Source organism: Brassica oleracea, chromosome C9 (assembly GCF_000695525.1).
Source record: "Brassica oleracea var. oleracea cultivar TO1000 chromosome C9, BOL, whole genome shotgun sequence".
Taxonomy (NCBI): domain Eukaryota; kingdom Viridiplantae; phylum Streptophyta; class Magnoliopsida; order Brassicales; family Brassicaceae; genus Brassica; species Brassica oleracea.
Genome location: NC_027756.1, coordinates 1,955,923 through 1,975,079, shown reverse-complemented (window position 1 = coordinate 1,975,079; position 19,157 = coordinate 1,955,923). Strand labels below are relative to the sequence as shown.

Below are 19,157 nucleotides of genomic sequence, written 5' to 3'. Positions count from 1 at the left end.
TGGGTTTTGGCAACGCCTATCATGTTAAGAAAGTGGCTGAAGGCACGAGCCAGTGTCAATGCTTCCTCTAGCAACATGTTTGATATTTCAAAAGTGTAGTTGCGTCTCAAAAAGCTCCGTCGTGTCTTCAATACCAGCCAGACAAATATTTAACGCACTCTGGAAGGTAACGCCAAACAAAAAATAGTATCATCACAAGGATTTTTACTCTTTATATTATATGCAGTGAAAACACTTGGTTGTAAGATTCCACAATCCAGTCTCCAGCTATGAAATAATAATACACAAACACATAATTCCATACTCTACAGCTAAAACAAATCCATCCAAAAATCTATCAAACAAACAGTTTTCTTCTAACATTCTTATTCTTAAACAATTATTGCTAGAATAAAACAATCACAAACACACTATACTTTAGGGTGATCATGTATTTTCCTGCAAACGCAAGCAATTAGAGAAATACTACTATATGTTTTCATTTCCTTTTAGAACATACTGATCACATACTAAAGATTTCATTTTCCCCATTATTAATTCTATCGAAGGATTAGAGGAGAAAGTTACGGCTTTTCGAACAAAAGACAACATAAAATCACATAGGACATCAAGTAGGCCTGCAATTTAGCAAAAAATATTGTAACTGTTGTGAGATAAGCTTAACTTCCTTGTTGGATCGTGGCCTTTCTGTTGAATTTTTTTAATTAAAATAATTTTATCACTATAAATTATATGCAAATCAAAGAACATTAATACTATATGTGCTTTTGAATTACTCCATCTCAGTCTTAAAAATCTTAAACATGAGATAATCATGTGGACACATTGATACCAAACATTGGCTGTCTTAACAAAAACTACACATCATGGATGGGACAATGTGCTTACCTCTTTGGTTAATTGAGATGGAGAATAGCACCATCTGAAGGATATACAATATTACATTGGTGAGACTACAATCGTAAGCTAATTAATAGTACCAAAATCATTAAAATCTGTAGAATCCAATTTAAAATTCTGCTCCAAAAACAATACCTCAGAAGATTCTCATATTCTATTATTGCGGTTCACCCTATGGAGCAATTTTTTTTGTGATTCTCCTTGTTCTGTGAAAAACATCAAAAGAAACTAATCATCAGTATTTGCATATCTCAATAGATCATGATCATCATCATAATCACCTAGAACAAATTCCAAATATGATCCAATCCGGAGATGAAAACGCAAAATATTACCTTTGAGCAGACCATCTTCGAGAGAGATTTAATGTTCCAACCCAAAGATTAGGAATTTACGCTGTGAAATGGAAGAGATCAATCGGGAGATCTTTGCTAATTTTCAATGGAATCGATGAAACTCTTGAGTTCCCGATAAACAGGAGTATCAAAGGAATGCTTCCAAGCAGAGTCCTTCACTGGTAGAGACACCACCCAATAGCTCGAAGTCACTAATTTTCTATCTCTTTGGTGGAGACCATCTTCTTCTCCGATGTATAACTCCTTCAATCAAAAGGGACAACCGGCTACTGAGAGAGAGGGGATGTGGAAGAGTTAACTGTTTGCGTTTTAGATCTAGATTTCGAAACAGACAAAAAAAGAATGAGGGTTGATCTTCGACTGTGGAGGATGTAGATTTTGGTAAATTGCTTAACCAACAAAGAATTTATATAGGTGTAAAACAAATGGGAGGTGGAAGAGTACATCTGACATAAATGAAGGAGTTAAGAACATGGATCAATCATTCAGAGTGGGTGTTGGTTATTGCAAAGTAACGGAGAGCTGAGGAGAGTGGAAACGATCGTGATGGAGAAGAAGAGCCGGAGCCGAAGGAGAGAGGTAGGCTTGATATGGGCCATAACCAAAACTGAAGAGCCCATATAATTCGACCCAATTGCTAGTGTCGAGTGATGACATGACATAATAGACGCATATGATTGGCTAAATTTTTAATGCCGACGTGGACCCTCTCTTTGTTGAGCTTATTCTCCTTTTATTATTGTTAGATTTGAAGTTTAGCAAAAATAAAATACTCTTTCCTCTTTAGACGAGTCAAAAGCACCTCTGCACTGTCAAAGTGTCAAGTGTCGACTAAAGGCCTGACTGGTTGAAACACAACGGTTTCGATTGTGATTGCGGGAGTTTGCGGATGCGGGTGGTTGTAATTTTTAGCGGTTTTAAGAGATTTGTACGACTAGTTATGTGGTTAAAAATTGGTACGTTTGCGGGATACTTATGACTGGTTAACTACCAAATGCAACAGCGGTTAAATAATAAATTAACAATATTTACATTTTATATAATTATAAAAATATCAAAAATCATAATATTATAATAAATATAAAAATTATATTTAGAAAGTTATAGCTTTAAATTTTTAAAAATTATAGAATATTTTTATTGAAAAATTTATAATATTAATTTAAATATAATAGATATATTTTAGTTTTTTTGTGATTTCAATTTAAAATTTTTATTGAATATTTTTATTTTTTTACTTATATTATTTTCTAAAAATAAAATTATCCTATTGCAACCGCCCGCAGCCGCAAACGCTAATTGGAACCAACTTTTGAATTTATAAGATTTAGAGCGGTTTGAATCGGTTAAGAGCGGTTTGAGTGATTATTGCAATACGCCAACAACCGCTAACAACCGCAATAACTGCGTTTGCGGGTGGTAGCGGGGAAACCATTCATACCCTAACACGACAAATCAGTTTCTTTTTTTCTTGTTACAAAATCCCATATTAAACTGAATATTAATTGTTTTTTTAACTAGTAACTAGGTGATTCTTCGATGTAAATATGTTATAATAATTGATTAATATTTTATTTTTTTTAATTTAAATAATTTATATATATAGTCTATATTAATAATATTATATTTTTTAGTTAAACATGTGATTTTGTATATGCAATATTTTTTAGTTTTAGTTTTTGTTTAGATTATGTTATATATTCTAAGTTTCCAATTAATAAGTTAGGTGCTGGCGAAAAAAAGTTAGGTTTCTTTTTTTAGTTTTATATTTGTGATTTTTAGATTTTAATGAAGATTTCACTATGCCACCTGAAAAAATGAAGTGAACGATGATGTAGAGAAAACCAAACTTAGTAGATGTGATTTGGTGTTATTTTATTTTCGTAATTTATTACAATGATCTTTTACTTTTGGTTTATTTTGGATTTGAAGTTTAATTTATTATTCACACTATACATTTAAATATTTATAAATTTTATGTCTTGATTGTTTTTAGATGTCATAACTTTTACTTTGTTACAGAAAATTTTAAATAGTCTAAACTATTTTTTGATATTTTGTATGTCAAATAAAAATAAAAATAAAAATTTAAAATTAAATATTTTCTAAATGTTTCTTAAACATAAATATATATATATATATATATATCTAAACTATTATTTTATGTTTTAAAAACATTTAGAAATATTAAATTTTAGTTTCTATATTTTTATTTTCATAACTAATATATTATTTTACCAAGTCATTCGGTTCAGTGTCCAAAGTCCGGGTCAGGTTTAAAAACATTGATATAACTAAGGAATGATGATGCGCCATCTCTAGACAGTCACATTACTCTATGAAGAAGAAGAAGAAGAAGAAGAAATAACTCAACTTTAACTAAAAATGAAACAGAAACACCAAAATAAAAGTTCAATTGTGCACTGCATCGACGGTTTACAAAGCAAAAGCTACAAAGAGCACTTGCCTTCAACAAGTTCCATGATCATGAATCTTGCTCAGACATAGAAGTCCCTCCGCTTGAACCTCAGACCATGTCAGCACCAAACTCAATTGCTTTCTCTATCCCCTCCGATCTATAAGGTGCAATGCTATGGTTGTGTCCAGCTACTGTTGGACCCAACAACTCATTCTCAATGCACTCATACATCTCCTTGCAGAGGTTATCAACCACAATACCAAACCTCATGGTCTCATCATTCATCTTCTCCAACTCATCAGAACTATAATAATCAAAAGGCTGGTTCAGAGTTTTGGAAAGCCTCTCAATATAACCTATAAGTTGCTGCTGCAGATTCTCAAACAGAATCTTCTTCATCTCTCTTTCCTCATCACTCATCTCATCTTTGAACAGTTCTTCACCAAACATGTAGAAGGCAAAAACATATGTATATGAAAGAACTTTTCTTGATCTGAACAACAGATCGGCTCCATTTGATGCCCATTTCTGCTCCGACTTGTGTGTCTTTTCCGACAATGACGCCACCTTCTCGCGGACACTCTCTCTCAGTTTAAACTCTTGCTTTGATGAATCAGTATGTGATCTGTATTGGTGATAGTAATGTGTATACCGTTTTAAATCCCTTTTGGCTCTCTCCATTTGCCTCACCTTTTCTTCTTTGAACTTACCACAACTATGACCATCGATAGTAGTCCATGTATGGCTTAAACCAGTAGCCCCACCACACAACCAACAAAAATGCTGGCCACAGATACAAGTCATGAGGTTGCATCCATCACTCTTTTGAACAGCTTTGCTGCATTTAGGACACATCCTAGTGTGGACCGTTATCCAGTTAAGCGTCTCGGACTCATCTTCACACTTCTTTTTCCACAGCTTCCACATCAAGCAAGAGCAAGGAGAGTGAGACTCACTTAGACAGCTGAAACAGAACTGATGACCACACGAGCACTCAACCTCGCCACCATCATCTTCTCTCCTTATCGCGTTACCGCAATGAGGCGTGCTTGGACACCACTTGACCCTCTTGTTATCATCAACGTACGACTCAACGAGGAAACGATCAAACTTCTCGGCTAGTTCGGGATAAACTAGCTTCTTAACAACATCTTCATCGCAAATCGCGTTGCATTTATGAGCCATGCATGTGATTCTTTTGCTCATACCTTCGTTGATCTTCACGGTAAAATGCTCCTTCCAACAGTTGTTACAAAAGCAATGACCACAGTCCATCCTCGTCATCGTGTAGCTTTGTAAATCGTCGTCCATGCAGATCTCACAAGTCATCTTCTTCCTCAAAGAGTATCTAGATTCAGACAAGGACGTATGAGCAAAGACAGTTAGACCAGCAGTTTTGAATAGACTCTCTTTGCCTCTTTCACTATAAACATCTAATAGTTTATCGACGTTCCATCGGTAATGAATGAGAAGAGTCCTTGCTTGGCTTTTCTTGAGAGTGAGCAGTTCCATAACCCTAACCAAAACTTCCTTCTGTGCGGCTACAAGTGATTCATTCGTGATGATTTGGCTAGTTGATTTTGTGGACTCGTCACGGTGAGCCTGCTCATATTGATCATTATCATCCTTATCATAATCATCCTCCTCTTCTTCTTTTTCTTCCTCGTCCTCCTCGCAGCTCAAGTAATAGTCGTCATCCATGGCTACGAAAAGATCAACCAAGAGACACCGTAGAGGAAGAAGCAGAGACCGATTAAATCTAAGAGAATATTTATTAGACTTAAATCACGCAAATCCTTCGGGATTTGGTTTTTGGTTTTTTTATAGATAAGTGTAACATATTTCCTTAGTACAAGATCTCTTTCTTTCCTTACTATATTAATATAAAAAGGAAATATTTGGATTGTTCGAATCTTAGTCAGTTAAATACTGTATATGCTAAATTTCCGGAGCCTTGTTAATATCTTTTCATAATAAATTATATAAAAAGTTAATATTTTTTTTTTTTTGTAAACAAGGCTCATAAAAAGTTAATATTTCACCATAAAATCTTAATAGAATCCTAGCACGGAAAATGTATTATTATTTTTATTAAGATTATCTTAAAAAAAATTCTTAGATTATTAAAAGAGAAACAAATACAACTATACAAGTATTATTAACCCACTACAAATATTTTACCATAGTTTTTTTGGTCCATACTTTACATCCTCGGATTTCTCTGGTCGAAGCAACTAACCAAGTTCTTTTTTTACTAACCAAGTTCTTTTGAGATTCCAAGTTAACGGTTTAATTTTAATGGTTATTTACTTTCAAAAATCGTAATGTAATTAAAGCTGAATATTCAAAAAAAAAACAATACAAACGGTCTTTTAACAAAAAAAAACATCCAGAAAATAAAATAAATAAACACAGATGAGGGCTTAATTTATTTCTTGTTGATCATCAAAGATGAGGGCTTAATCATAATTCAAGAATGTATGGATACATAAACATAAATAAACAGAAATATTGGGTAATTCTGTAAACTCTAAAAACTATAGCAAATCCAAACTTATGATTTAAGTTTATGAAGCAGTTGCAGTGTCGGAAACCGATGAAGAACAGATAAATAATCTTTATTTGTTGGATTTGGTATTAGTTATCTTCTCTCCATTTTAGGCTCTTTAGCTACTCCGTGAGAATATTGGTTGGTACGTAGCAAAATATATCTATTATATATTTAATTTTTCCCACCTTTATGGATAGTAGAATTTGAAAATAGAGAAAAGAGAAGACCAAAAAAATGTGTATTGTTGTTACTTTTGGCCTTCGAAGAACAGTGGTTCGGTCTTTGTGTTGACAGATCTTTGTTTTTTTAGTTACTAGCTTCTATAACAAGTTCAACTTCTGTTGTCTAGACATAGTTGGACTTGGACACTTGGTTTTGTAGAAACCTCTTTGGTCTAGTGGTTTGAATCCGATACGGCGGTTAAGTAATATTTTTTATAGTTTGTAATAGCATAATTATTAGTATTAAAATAAAATCTACAAACGGTACACATTTTGGATGTTCATGCGGTGTTTTGTTTGGTAGGTTTATATATTTTTTTCACCAAGCATATCAAACCAAGAGACTTAAATATTTAAAAGTTGAAAGATACAAAAAAAAATTACATAAATTAATCCAATCAAATTCTATTTTCCGGGAACAAAGTTGGTGGCGTAAGCCCATGCATTGTTAGCCACAGGGTCCGCAACATGATCAAACAAGTTCTCAATCGGACCTTTACCAGTAACAATCGCTTGGACAAAGAATCCAAACATGGAGAACATGGCAAGCCGACCGTTCTTTAGCTCCTTCACTTTCAATTCCGAGAACGCCTCTGGATCCTCAGCTAAGTTCAACGGGTCAAACGCCCCACCCGGGTAAAGCGGGTCAAGACCTTCACCAAGGGGCCCACCTCCGATTCTGTACCCTTCGATTAAACCCATTAGCACAACTTGAGATGCCCAAATAGCTAAAATGCTTTGCGCGTGGATCAAGTTAGGGTTTCCGAGGTAGTCAAGTCCTCCTTCTGAGAAGATCTGAGATCCTGCCTTGAACCATACGGCTTCTCCGAATTTGACTCCGTTTTTGGAGAGAATCTCTGGGAAGGTGCAGCCTAAAGCGCCTAGCATTGCCCATCTGCTGTGGATAACTTCGAGCTCACGGTTCTTGGCAAAGGTTTCAGGGTCGGCCGAGAGACCGGCGGTGTCCCAGCCGTAATCTCCGGGGTATTCACCGGTTAGGTATGACGGTGTGTTCTCTGAGAATGGACCTAAGTACTTGGGACGGTCTGGTCCATACCTATGTTGTATATAAAGTATAAACTAACCTCAATGGAAACTGAATATTTTGTAGTTTTAAAGTATAATTAAATAGATTAAAAAACGCAATACTTGGGAGCTTTTTAATTATTTTTAATATTTATAACCAAAAACTTTTTCCAAAATTATAAGAACATGAAAAATAGAGAGAAGATTGGTGTAGGAACCAGATGCTCTGAGGAGTAGACTTGACGGTACGACGCATGACGACGCGGCCACCACCGTTGGAAGCTCCGACTTTGCGTAGGAGATCGTTGGAGGGCTTCAGGGCCGTTTGGCCAGTAAAAGAGGAGTGTTGGATAGCTGAAGTAGCCATTCTTTTATATCTTAACTCCAAACAAGAACACAAATGAAAGAGAAAAACAAGCAAAGTTAAGATGAGATGGTTGGTGTTATGTTATGTATGTTCGATTTTATAATAAAGATCGAAAGGTGTTTATCTTGATGGAGATTAGCATATGGACATGTCAGGGAGTTCTGATTGGTTAGTTTGGATTTCCACATACTCGATTCACACATTGTGGAGGAGATTGCTAGAGGCTATGGTTTCGCCACGTGTCCGTAGAAGATTCTCTGCTTAGAGGTAGACACGTCAGCGAGTTTTGATTGGTTGGTTTAGATTTCTACTGACTAAGAGATTGCTGGAGGCTATGGATGTGCCACGTGGCAGTGGAAGATCTTGTGCATAGAGGATATCCCCTATATATTATTTGTAAAACATTACCGCTTCTTTTTGTAGTCACGTGTCATCACTAGGATGATTTTTAGAATTATTAGAGAAATATGTTCGTTCATCTAATTATATTATAAGCTTTTTATTAAACTAAACATAAATTCATTATTAATGTCATTTATTATTTCCTTAAATAAAGATTACGGAATTGCCTAATGTGACTAAAGTAATGATTTTGAATAATAAAGATCTGATAAAAAAATAATGTATCTTCTATCAATTTTTTTTTAATTTTAAACTATTAAAATAATTTTAAAAAAATCACAATAACCATATTATAATCATATTTTGCGATCCATGGCTTAAATTTTTTGTTATGACAAAATACAAATGATTACAAAATCATATAAATAAAAGACTAATTTAATTAATCATTAAGATTTAAAATATATATGTATATATATCATTCTAAATTAAACTATAAACCATATTGAATAAATAAATATTTTAATTTCAAAATTTACTTTGAATAATTTTTTTGATAAAATTTTTGAACTAACATTGATAAATTTTTTAAAATTATAAATTACTAAAATTATTAATCCCACAATGAAAATTTTGTTATCAGTAATTTAAAATTTTTGCTATTAAAGATACACATGATAAGAAAAACATATTAGTAGAAAACATCATTTAATAGACATTATATTAAAAATATACTATGTATGTTAATATCATTTAAATTTAATTATATATCCTATCAAATTTTTTAAAAAATTGTTTAGATTAATAAAATTGATTTATACGTTTGCACCAATTTAATTATATATGTAATAGTTACTGACTTTTAATTATTCAATATATATTTATTATTTCAAAAGGCGCGGTCTTAATCTAGTTGGATAATGTTCCTACACACTCATGAGGTTTCTCTTCTTTCCTATTGGCTATGCTTGAGATTTTGCGCTGATAAGACCTTTCTTAAAAAAATCTTCATCTAATTCATCTTTTCATTGCCTTTCCAAAAAGTAACATTTTGATAAGACATTTTTTTTATTTGAGTTGATAAAAAAGGACCGATAAAAAACTACATCAGAAATTATTAGTCAACTAACCATGAGGAGTTAGTCCGGTGGTATACGGCTCGTGGCTGCAAGTACAGCCCCGAATTCGATTTGCACTGGCCACCGAGGATTTCACATGGGCTCTTCAGCCCGAAGAGACCAACACGTGGCCTGATCCATACCAAGCGATCGCCAAAGACTCTAAGCCTGCCAGTGGCTAGTCTGGACCTACAATGTGGAGACCAGGAAACTTCTCGTAAATATCAAAAAAAAAATTATTAGTCAACTAAATATAAAAATCATACAATTATCTTAAAAGGAATGAGGGGATGACCATTATCAGCAAGGCTAAGCTGTGTCTCAACAGATAAATGGTCTCTGAAGGCTATACAAATGTTATGCATCACCTTCACAATTTTACCAGTTCTGATTGTGATGGTACGGGTAATACTGCAAAAAGCAACTCTATGCATCTTTTAATCTCTGTGATGTATTCTGAATAATCAAGAGAAGTTTTTTCGAGACACTGGCTCAGACCCTTCCATCAAAGAGACTCTCAGTGAGCTATCTTCAGATCATAAGAGATTACAAAGAAAGAGATATCGTCAAACAATTTATCCCTTCTAGAAACCGAGAAGGGATGACAAAGCAGACATTACTAGAGGCTCTGCTCTAGTGCCTTGAATCTGGACATTTCAGACAACTTGTCCTTAAAAGCTAGCTAGAAGTTCATCAAAATTCGCTTGCGTGAGCTAATGAAAAACTGAAGCACTCTTCGCTAAGAGTTGTTTCCTTGGGAAGATCTGCTGATTGCAATACATCAGCCTGAGTTTCTTGTTGTGAGAACTTTTTTGCTGGAAAGCACACGTGCTCATGGAAAAGTCAATTTCAGTAATTGAGTAAGAACATAGTTGATAAGTTCATAAATAAATTGAGAAAAAAATCATGATTTGAAAACCGGTGAAATGAGGAATAAGTTGGGGACTAATGATCAACTTCTAGTGTAGACGGAAGAACATTTTGGAAGGATATATGATTCTGCTAGTGTACTCTATTAAAGAACCAAATCCAGGTTCTACAATTATTTAACGAACCAAAGTTAATGTGTTTGAGAAAATATTCACGTTTTTTTCTCTGAAAGAAAGGTAACTTGGTATAGACGTAATCTTCATGTAGATGGAACATTCATGACAAGAAAACTAAACAAAATGCTCGAATGATAAGTTGTTTTGTCGGGAACCATACACTACGAGAGGAATTGTGCCTTGGTTCAAGGAATGATCTAATTAACTAAACTTTTATTGTAGATTAGCAGAAAGATTTAATTGCATGAGACAATGTTCTTACTTATCGCGAGCATTGAATGTGTAAATAAGTCAAAGAACCGATATATAGCATATCAATCAACGGCACTAATATAATCCTGCTTGAATAATTATAACGTTATAAAGCCATCTGACATTTCAACAAGTTCTGTTAACCGCTAATGTAGATACCATATTCCACCAAGATTTGTTTAACTGTTAGATTAAGTTCGACATCAGGAATACTACAGACTCAAACATGATTATATATGTTCTTCTTTAGCATTGGATCTATACTAGATAGAATTTGAGTTCTCTATCTGTAGATTTTCATTAGAGTCTAGACTAATAGTATTTTAAGACATTCGTTATCCCACAAAAAAAAAAAAGATAACAGGTTTATTTCGTTCTTATTTCACTCACAGCTATTTTTATTTTGACATGACAAAATGAACGTACACATACATATTCACAGAAGATTCTAGAAGGAAGAAACTGGGACACGAAAGTAAAATTACATAATCGCCTTTCCAACAAAAGCCCGCAGTTTTATGTGTGCCTCCTTGTCTTACCGGGCTCAGTGGTCTCAGTGGTAAGACTAGTATCATGTGCTTCATGGGCCTTATCCTGCACATACTGACCCATCTCTTTTCCCTTCTGGCCAGCATAGCCTACTGCGTCAGCCATACGGCGCTTAGCGTAGTCCAATTGCTCCGGAACCGTATCACTCGTCCCACGGAGGTAGTTTAGGACCCATGAGACCGAGCTTAGACCCGTCAGCCCAAACAACCCAGAAGCCAAGATTGCGGTCACAGCTAGCCCGATGGTGATAGCGGCCGGGACAATAACGGGACTGAAGAGGAGGAAGAGCGGAACAGAGAGCATCAAACCTATCACTGAGCCGGCTAGAGTGAGTCCAGCTAAGGCTAGCAGTGAGCTACCAACGGGAACTCCTACTATAAGTGCCACGATCTGCATGTATGTCGATAAACTCGAGTTTATTTATTGAGTTGTTTATTTAGACCCTTTTTTTAATGTCAGAACTCAAATTGTAATAAATCCAAACCATGACCATCTGGATATATGATCCTATATATACATGCATGCATGCATACATACACGTGTAAGTGGTGCTATCGTGCAAACTCTGATTTTAAGTCCTAATTTATAGGAATTATAGGACTTGAAAACAAAATGGACTAATGAAACGGACTTGAAGTTCTAAGCTCATGAGTTTCATATAAGAGAAAAGAAAAAGAAAAAAAAAAGCTAAAAAGAAGAACACAAAAGTACTTGGTTACTAGAGGGGCCGCTACTCTTGTAATCGGCACGACCACCATAGCCATAACCATAACCGACATCACCTTCGTACTGCGGCTGAACATGAATCCGTTTGTCAGTTGGGTCGACATGCACACGCCTGTCCACACTCGCCATATCGATTGATATGATTTGAAATTACAAAGTCTAATCACAAAAGTGGTAGATGAGATATATAGAAGTTGTTGTTGCAGCAGAACATATATAAATGGAACTGAAAGATTTTTTTTTGTAGTAAAAAGGAGATTTGGGATGAAGAGAAGAGGACACGTAAGAATGTGGTGAAGGTAGAGGTGTGGCTTTGCATGATTTCCAAGTTTCATTCATTGCCTGATCATCTTTTTGTTCTTCTCGCCCACCGTATTCAAATAAAAACAAACTATATACATTCGGTTTATACAAATACTCTCACCTTAATGCATCCAGATGCACTTGTATGACAAACTCAAGTTTCCCTTTTATTTATTTTGTTGTTGATCATTTTTAAAAACAGCTACAAATAAATAATCCTACTTGTGTTAGTTGAAGCCGCCAAAACAATAGTTTAAATTATTATATCGAATCCAAATTTATGTCCAACATAAAATTATATAACCAAGTTGCTTTGGTCTGGTGGTATAGGAGCTCCAGCTGGAGTGCCCGTCCCTGGGTTCGAGCCTTGGCCACTGCGAAAATTTACATGTGGGCTGCAGCACCCGAGCCGAAGACCGTTACACGGTGAGCCACATGGTGACGCCCTGGCAGCGTCCATGCTCACTTCGGTCTCTAGTCTAGACCACCTCGGTGGGGCCAGGATACTCGGTTAGCAAAAAAAAATAAAAAATTATATCTTACTATTAAACAAAAGATTATATATGTTTTATACTCGGCCGTAGCCGCATGCAATGTAATTATCAACGATTCTATTAGTAGTACTAGTTTGCGTCGCTAGCCTAACATGGACAATGCAGCAGAAGTAACAATAACTACTCAACCGGAGAATTCAAAATGTCCATCGTTTGGAACCATGGTTTGATCGCTTTTGTAACACGAGCATACTATGGTGGCCCAGTGGCTTTAAACCGGGAGTTCTTAAAATCACAAGAACCATTCTCCAAGTATCTCATTTAAAATAATGGAAAAAAGTTCTCATGATTTTAAAATTCATTTAATAAAATATAAATATTTATATATACATATAATTGAGATATTTGTTGTGAGAATTTTATAGCGATTTTTCATCGGGAACTCTCATTGAAAATTCCCATTAGGGTTTCTCATTGACAATTTCCATTGAACACTCGTTATGATTTTTTTTACTTACAGTTGTCTAATCAAAGAAAGCGACGTCGTCCGTAGAACAAGGCTTTTTCATTTCTGGTTATTGGACCTTTCTAAGCTGTTGGCGGTTTAGTGGTGGTCCACTGCTACTTGATAATGAGATGACAAACTTCTCTCTCATTCCTATGTTCCGCAATTGGGCCCATGTATGGCCCGTTTTACGTTTTCTTTTGTGTGCTCCCTCCCGCCTTTCTAACGATGAGACTGATCTCAAACTCTTTCTTTTGGTCTAAATGTTAATTTATACCAGTAACACGGCCATCTCCTCCCTGAAAACTTTTTGTGGTCTAAATGTTAAATAGAAAAGTTAAATTGTAAAAAATGGAGTGAACCCGTGACAAATAATTAATAAATTAGATATTTTCCTTTGAAATTCCCTACGTTGTGGATTATTTTCAAGATGTAAACGATTTGTTATCATTTTGTAATTATGGCAACAACGAAAAATATAGGAGAACCGGAGGAGAATGGAAGGAAATAATTGAGGAAAAGTCTAAAGATGTGCAATATGAGATGATATATCACATGGCAGAACAATCATATTTCTGTAGTAGACAGTGATATATAGTGTAATAAATAACATGTTCTGATAAATAAAAAGGTTAAAATGAAATGATGGTAGCAGAAAATGTACCTCATAGTTACTGTTTCTGAGGCTGACTCGTGTCTTAACATAATCCTGAATCCACTTGTCCTGAAGTCGACATGGAAATCCAAGCGTGGAAGTCGACATACACATATATATAGCATATGTATGTAGATTTATACATTATAAATATAACATGTAAATAATTTACACAACCGATTAGATTTGTATTACATAGCCTAGTTAAATTTTTTTTATACTAAGAAATTCACAGCCAAAATTTCAATATATAATATTAGTTTTGTCACAGGAAAATAATTTAAAAAATATGAAAGTATAAACAAGTTGATCTTCTCAATGGTGTCATTTGCGCAATGGAAAAAAAAATATTATAGGGGTGATTGGTTGGACTGTAACTGTATGAATTTTACTGTAAAATTTAGTTTGTATGATTTTTTTGATTTAGTTGTAAAAGATGTAGCTTTAAAATTGATTCCTACAGCAAAATATTTTCTACATCCAAAAAAAGATAGGGCTTTAGAAAATAAAAATTTTAAAGCTATTTTTTTATCTTTTTTGTTGTAGCTTTAAAAAAAACAAGATAAAACATGATTGATGATTTACATGTTGTAGACAAAAGTTAAAGTTAAAGTCAATTTTTACGGCCCAAGCAATCACCCCATATGTCTATGCCTATTAAATGAATTGATATAGTTATGAAAAAACATTGAGAGTTAAAAAGATAATTTATTACCGTTTAAGTAACATTGATTTTTATTTATTAAAATAATTTAATCTTAATTATTATTTTTAAGAAAAACTTAATTAAATAATATGAAAGGGATTGAGTGAATATTTAAATCATTCATTAAAAAAAACATTCTTTATACTAGAATCTAAACGGATGATTTATTCTGTAATAAAACATTTTCACCTTATAATTTTTAATTTTGTTATTTCTGATAATGTTTTGTCATAAAAATGGAATTGATTACAAAACTAGAACACTCTTTATACTTAAGATGAATATCTAAACTTGTGGTTTAAAGATTTTTTGGATATTATACTCAGTCTTTTATTTTTTTTAAATGATCATCAGTCGTAATTAATCCAGAGTGGGTTCTTTCCTTCTTGGTGAGTTAATTTGTATGTGAATAATTTGGTTGTTGGGTCGCCGCCAAATGACATGAATAAAAATGGACCGACTTTAAAAAGAGATTCCCTATGAAGATGTGCTTATTTAAAGGTAGTAAACTTCATGTTTTCAGCAATCGATTATTTATTTAAAATTTTCCTCATGTCGACAAAATTTATACAATCGCTCAACTAAATTAGAATATTAGCAAATGATGTTTCTGACCAGTGACTAGCGTGTGTAATCAAACAGCTAATTATTAGCTTGCTTTCTCGTGAGTCTATTCAAAAATATCGACATTAAAATATATGCTTTTAAATATCATATAATATTAATATTGCTTCATTGACATTTTACACAGACATACTCAATCTAAGACCTCACCCATTGTAGAACCTCAAAATACTTTGCTAAATGTGCTACCTAACTTCAGCCAGAAGTATTTTAACCAATTAAATCATCTCATTGTTAGCAGAATAAGAAACCTTGATTAGTTTTCTTAACAAGGGAGAAGCGTTTCAGAAAAGAAAAATAATCAGCAAAAAAAAACAAGGGAATAAACAAGCTTTTTTGTTTGTTTGTCACTATAAACGAAATTTACTATCTTCTTATAGCTAAGAAGTAAGAACCCAACACAAGCACATACATCAATTAATTATTTTCTTTCACCGTATTCAGAAAATCCTTTGACCTCCCACGTAAAAGAAAAATACAATTTAAATGACACATACGCATAAGTTTTTTTTTTTTTCATACGCATAAAAGTATATAATATACACATACATAAAGTACATTTACATACACATACATACGAAGATATCCTAATCACTTACATCACATCAACCATCCACTCTCTGTCTTTATACTTCTCCGCCGCTAATCAACATCCCGTTGACCAGTCAACCTCTACGTCCCCCATAAGCCGACGTCTCACCGCCAAGAAAACTATCGTATCTCATGAGATCAACATTTGTCTCCTCTAGCTCCCTTTGCAGCCTCAAGACCTCTCTTTGAAGCACCGAGATGGCCCCAACGCAGCCATACACTGGATCTTTTAGCCGTGCCTCCGCCTCGTAAGCCAGCGAGTTCACCGCGTCTTCCCGTTGATGCGGGGCCACTTCATGGAGGATCTTGCTCACGTTGCTTGCTCCGAAGATCCGGTGGACGTTCGCAAACTTTAAAGGTTCCTCTGGTGGAAAATATGGTGCGAATACGCAGTCTGACGTGCATTTCCGCCGGAGGAACTTGCATGCTGCGCACGGTGAGTTTGTGTAGTTCGAATACGATGATGACATTTTTGGTTATATATCCCCTGAATTTTCAGTCGCGGAAATGAAAAAAAGAAAGATGTAATCATATACATATTTTTTCATTTAACTAGTATAAGATTGTGTCATCATAGTTGGTTATAAGACATAAGAAGTCATTAGTATTTTTAGCCTCAGAATTCATTATTTTTAGTAAGAAAGCTAAGTAGAGATAGTAATCTCATCATCAATGTAGTTGGTTACATGACAAATGATGTTATTTATGTCTTTTATCCCCCAAAATTCATTACCCTTAGATTTTTTACCATTTAATACCACATATCAAACAACTATATCAGGGGCGAAGCTAGTACTTTTGTATAGTGGGTGCACTATTAATTACAAAAAAAAAAGATATAAGAAGGGAACCTGAGTTGTAAGGGCATAATTATCTCTAGTTTTTAGAGGGTTTTTACACTAAAAGAGGTAGTGGCCCCCACAAATTTGCTAAGAGTCGGTCACAAAAGGCGTGAGTTAAGAACCGATTTTAGCGGCCCGTTATTGATTTTTTTTTTAATTTTTTTTTTAAATCAGCCAAACCAAAAAAAAAATGTTTTTTAAGAAATCCAAAAAGAATTTCACCGATAACGATGGTCTAAGAGGGTGTACAACCTATGTTTTTACCATCAGATCTACCAAATCTTTATTGATTTGTCTCGCAAAATTTGAAAGATAAATATTGTTACACCCGCACATGCACCCATAGAATATAAGAACATGTTTAATGGAGGTTATTTAAGAACCGGTTCTTAAGCTTTTTAATTAAAAATTAAGAAACAGATTACTATATTCTGTTAAGAACCCCCGTTAAACATGCTCTAAGGTGGCTTCTCCCCTGCACTATATACATGTATCCTAGACATTCCTATATAATAAATTAGTTTTACATATTATCTTTGGGATAGATTTTAATCTGGATGTATTAGTTTTTACGTTCTAGAGTATTTGGTTGGTAAAATCTGACGGGATCATGTACTTCTCTTTTTTTTGTTCAACGATCATGTACTTCTCAAAATACGAAAACAACTTGTTTTCACATACATGAATTAAATTCAATTGTGATAATTTTCATAAGAATTTTAAAGAAAGTATATGTACATTTTTTTTTCGTTTCATACACTAGAGCTATATCTTTTTTTTTTAAATAACATGGCTTTCGTTGTAAGTATGAGTATTTGTGAACCACCAAGTTTGGTTAAAAACATTGGAAAATTAAAGAAAAAAGTTCGTGGAAATTTGTGATTACTCGTTTTCTTTAATTCGAACCTAAAAACACCCTTGCCGTTGAATTTTTGTTCTTGGCGTTTAATTTAGCAGCTTTTCTTGATTTTATCATCACATCACTCTCTGTCTCTCTGACTCTGAGATCTCTCCACTTCTATATATTGGTTTAGTTTCTTGAATCTACGACCTAATTAAATTGCTTTATATATACTTAAGGTTTATTGTTATGAGTATGGTACCTTCAACACATCTAAGTCGTGAAATCTAGACTACAAGTTCAACTGTAACTTTTTTTTGTAAATAAAGGTCGTCTAATTATAACTTGCAAATCTCAAGATCAGTGATCAAATCACCATGATCTAAACTCTCTAATATAATATAACCAATCAACATAGCAGTACAGTCTATGTATATTATACAAGTATGTTTATGCGTGAATAATTACTGAGTATAGAATATGTAATACCTTTGGTCTTACCTTTTAATGGAGCAACAAGAGAAAGTGCTCGAGATATCTACCCAGAATGGTTTGATCTTCTTTGTTTCTCTCGTTTGTATCTTTACTATAAGAAGGAGAGATTTAAAAACTCAAGGAGATTTTCAATTCAATTATTGGGATTCTTTTGTTGTGTTTAGAGAGGAAACCCTAGTTGGAGAGAAAGAGGATCTCTAAGGGGAAAGTTGGAGAGAGGGGCAAAAGGCATTTTTGGTGGTATGAGCGAGAAAGAAGATGAATATAATGCAATTGCAAAAATACAAATTGGCCTCAACTGATTGAGGACCTAAAATAGTGGACTAAAAAGGAATAACTCTAAACTGTGGAAAATTTAACACCATTTAATAAATTTTCAGTAATTGATTACTTTGTGATACAAAGTTACAAAGACATCAGAACTGTTGAGAATCTGAGCAAATCCGGCATGTGTACTGGCATTTTGTTTGAATGAATTGAAGTTAGGTAGCCGTTAACATATAACCCTCTTGATATAACTGTTCATCTTTCTGAAAATATTGACACTTTTAAAATTTCTAATTAAATACCCTATATATTAATTGAGAATCTTTTCAAAAATTAGAACCTTAATTTTGTATTAATTAAAAAAAACCTCAAATCCTAGGTGGCACTCTAAATGCCTTCTAAATTTCATTTCAAAAAATTCCAGAGCATCTAATATAAAGTATAGTTTAATCTAATGGTGTCACATTATTCCATAATTATATAACACTAGAGAACATTATATTAACCTAAAATATAGGAAATGTGTATTCTTTCCTTAAATAAAAGCTACGGAATTACCTAATATGATTTACATATATATGTCAATTAATGATTATAAATAATAAAGATTTGATAACAATTTTTGCATCCTTCTTCATTTTTGTTTAAATTCATATTATTAAAAAAAATTAAACAATCACATTAACCATATAATAAAAAATTAGATTTTTTCTTATACGTTATATTTTGAATTTTTTAAAATGACTTTAAATTATTTATAAAGTATAAAAATTAAAGAATTCCAGAGCATCTAATATAAAGTATAGTTTAATCTAATGGTGTCACATTATTCCATAATTATATAACACTAGAGAACATTATATTAACCTAAAATATAGGAAATGTATATTTTTTCCTTAAATAAAAGCTACGAAATTACCTAATATAATTTACATAAATACGTCAATTAATGATTATGAAT

At 33.5% G+C, this 19,157-nt stretch overlaps 4 protein-coding genes and 1 long non-coding RNA gene across 6 annotated transcripts; all 5 read right to left on the bottom strand.

Moving 5' to 3' along the window:
* Positions 1 to 97: 97 nt before the first annotated feature.
* Positions 98 to 1,092, bottom strand: LOC106317614. The gene is made up of 3 exons (XR_001265174.1): positions 1,036 to 1,092; positions 889 to 922; positions 98 to 159 (listed from the first exon to the last, which is right to left on the bottom strand). It is a non-coding gene; the product is annotated as an uncharacterized LOC106317614 (long non-coding RNA).
* A 2,569-nt stretch (positions 1,093 to 3,661) lies between these two features.
* Positions 3,662 to 5,399, bottom strand: LOC106316885 (probable E3 ubiquitin-protein ligase ARI3). The gene has a single exon (XM_013754754.1). It carries the CDS (start codon positions 5,374 to 5,376, stop codon positions 3,784 to 3,786), a length of 1,593 nt encoding a protein of 530 aa, XP_013610208.1. The 5' UTR covers positions 5,377 to 5,399; the 3' UTR covers positions 3,662 to 3,783.
* Positions 5,400 to 6,776: 1,377 nt separating this feature from the next.
* LOC106319459 (chlorophyll a-b binding protein 5, chloroplastic-like) lies at positions 6,777 to 7,940 on the bottom strand. The gene is made up of 2 exons (XM_013757787.1): positions 7,692 to 7,940; positions 6,777 to 7,504 (listed from the first exon to the last, which is right to left on the bottom strand). Exons 1-2 carry the CDS (start codon positions 7,838 to 7,840, stop codon positions 6,853 to 6,855), a joined length of 801 nt encoding a protein of 266 aa, XP_013613241.1. The 5' UTR covers positions 7,841 to 7,940; the 3' UTR covers positions 6,777 to 6,852.
* A 3,025-nt stretch (positions 7,941 to 10,965) lies between these two features.
* On the bottom strand, positions 10,966 to 12,280 carry LOC106316842 (oleosin S2-2). Its single transcript, XM_013754705.1, has 2 exons — positions 11,859 to 12,280; positions 10,966 to 11,537 (listed from the first exon to the last, which is right to left on the bottom strand). The coding sequence occupies exons 1-2, from the start codon at positions 12,000 to 12,002 to the stop codon at positions 11,115 to 11,117; spliced, it is 567 nt and encodes a 188-aa protein (XP_013610159.1). The 5' UTR covers positions 12,003 to 12,280; the 3' UTR covers positions 10,966 to 11,114.
* A 3,514-nt stretch (positions 12,281 to 15,794) lies between these two features.
* LOC106315852 (LOB domain-containing protein 25) lies at positions 15,795 to 18,234 on the bottom strand. Of its 2 annotated transcripts, none has more exons than XM_013753680.1 (2): positions 17,924 to 18,234; positions 15,795 to 16,238 (listed from the first exon to the last, which is right to left on the bottom strand). In XM_013753680.1, exon 2 carries the CDS (start codon positions 16,219 to 16,221, stop codon positions 15,826 to 15,828), a length of 396 nt encoding a protein of 131 aa, XP_013609134.1. In that variant the 5' UTR covers positions 16,222 to 16,238; positions 17,924 to 18,234; the 3' UTR covers positions 15,795 to 15,825. The 2 variants fall into 2 exon arrangements, with proteins under 2 accessions (XP_013609134.1, XP_013609135.1); XM_013753681.1 differs by having other exon boundaries at positions 17,936 to 18,230.
* Positions 18,235 to 19,157: the final 923 nt, after the last annotated feature.

Bases quoted from the DNA above. Each gene is read 5' to 3' on its own strand.
- LOC106316885 (XM_013754754.1), bottom strand. From the start codon at position 5,376: ATGGATGACGACTATTACTTGAGCTGCGAGGAGGACGAGGAAGAAAAA.
- LOC106319459 (XM_013757787.1), bottom strand. From the start codon at position 7,840: ATGGCTACTTCAGCTATCCAACACTCCTCTTTTACTGGCCAAACGGCC. The intron at 7,505-7,691 runs GTTCCTACACCA...TATACAACATAG, and splicing joins TCTACTCCTCAGAGCATCTG to GTATGGACCAGACCGTCCCA.
- LOC106316842 (XM_013754705.1), bottom strand. From the start codon at position 12,002: ATGGCGAGTGTGGACAGGCGTGTGCATGTCGACCCAACTGACAAACGG. The intron at 11,538-11,858 runs GTACTTTTGTGT...ACATACATGCAG, and splicing joins GCGGCCCCTCTAGTAACCAA to ATCGTGGCACTTATAGTAGG.
- LOC106315852 (XM_013753680.1), bottom strand. From the start codon at position 16,221: ATGTCATCATCGTATTCGAACTACACAAACTCACCGTGCGCAGCATGC.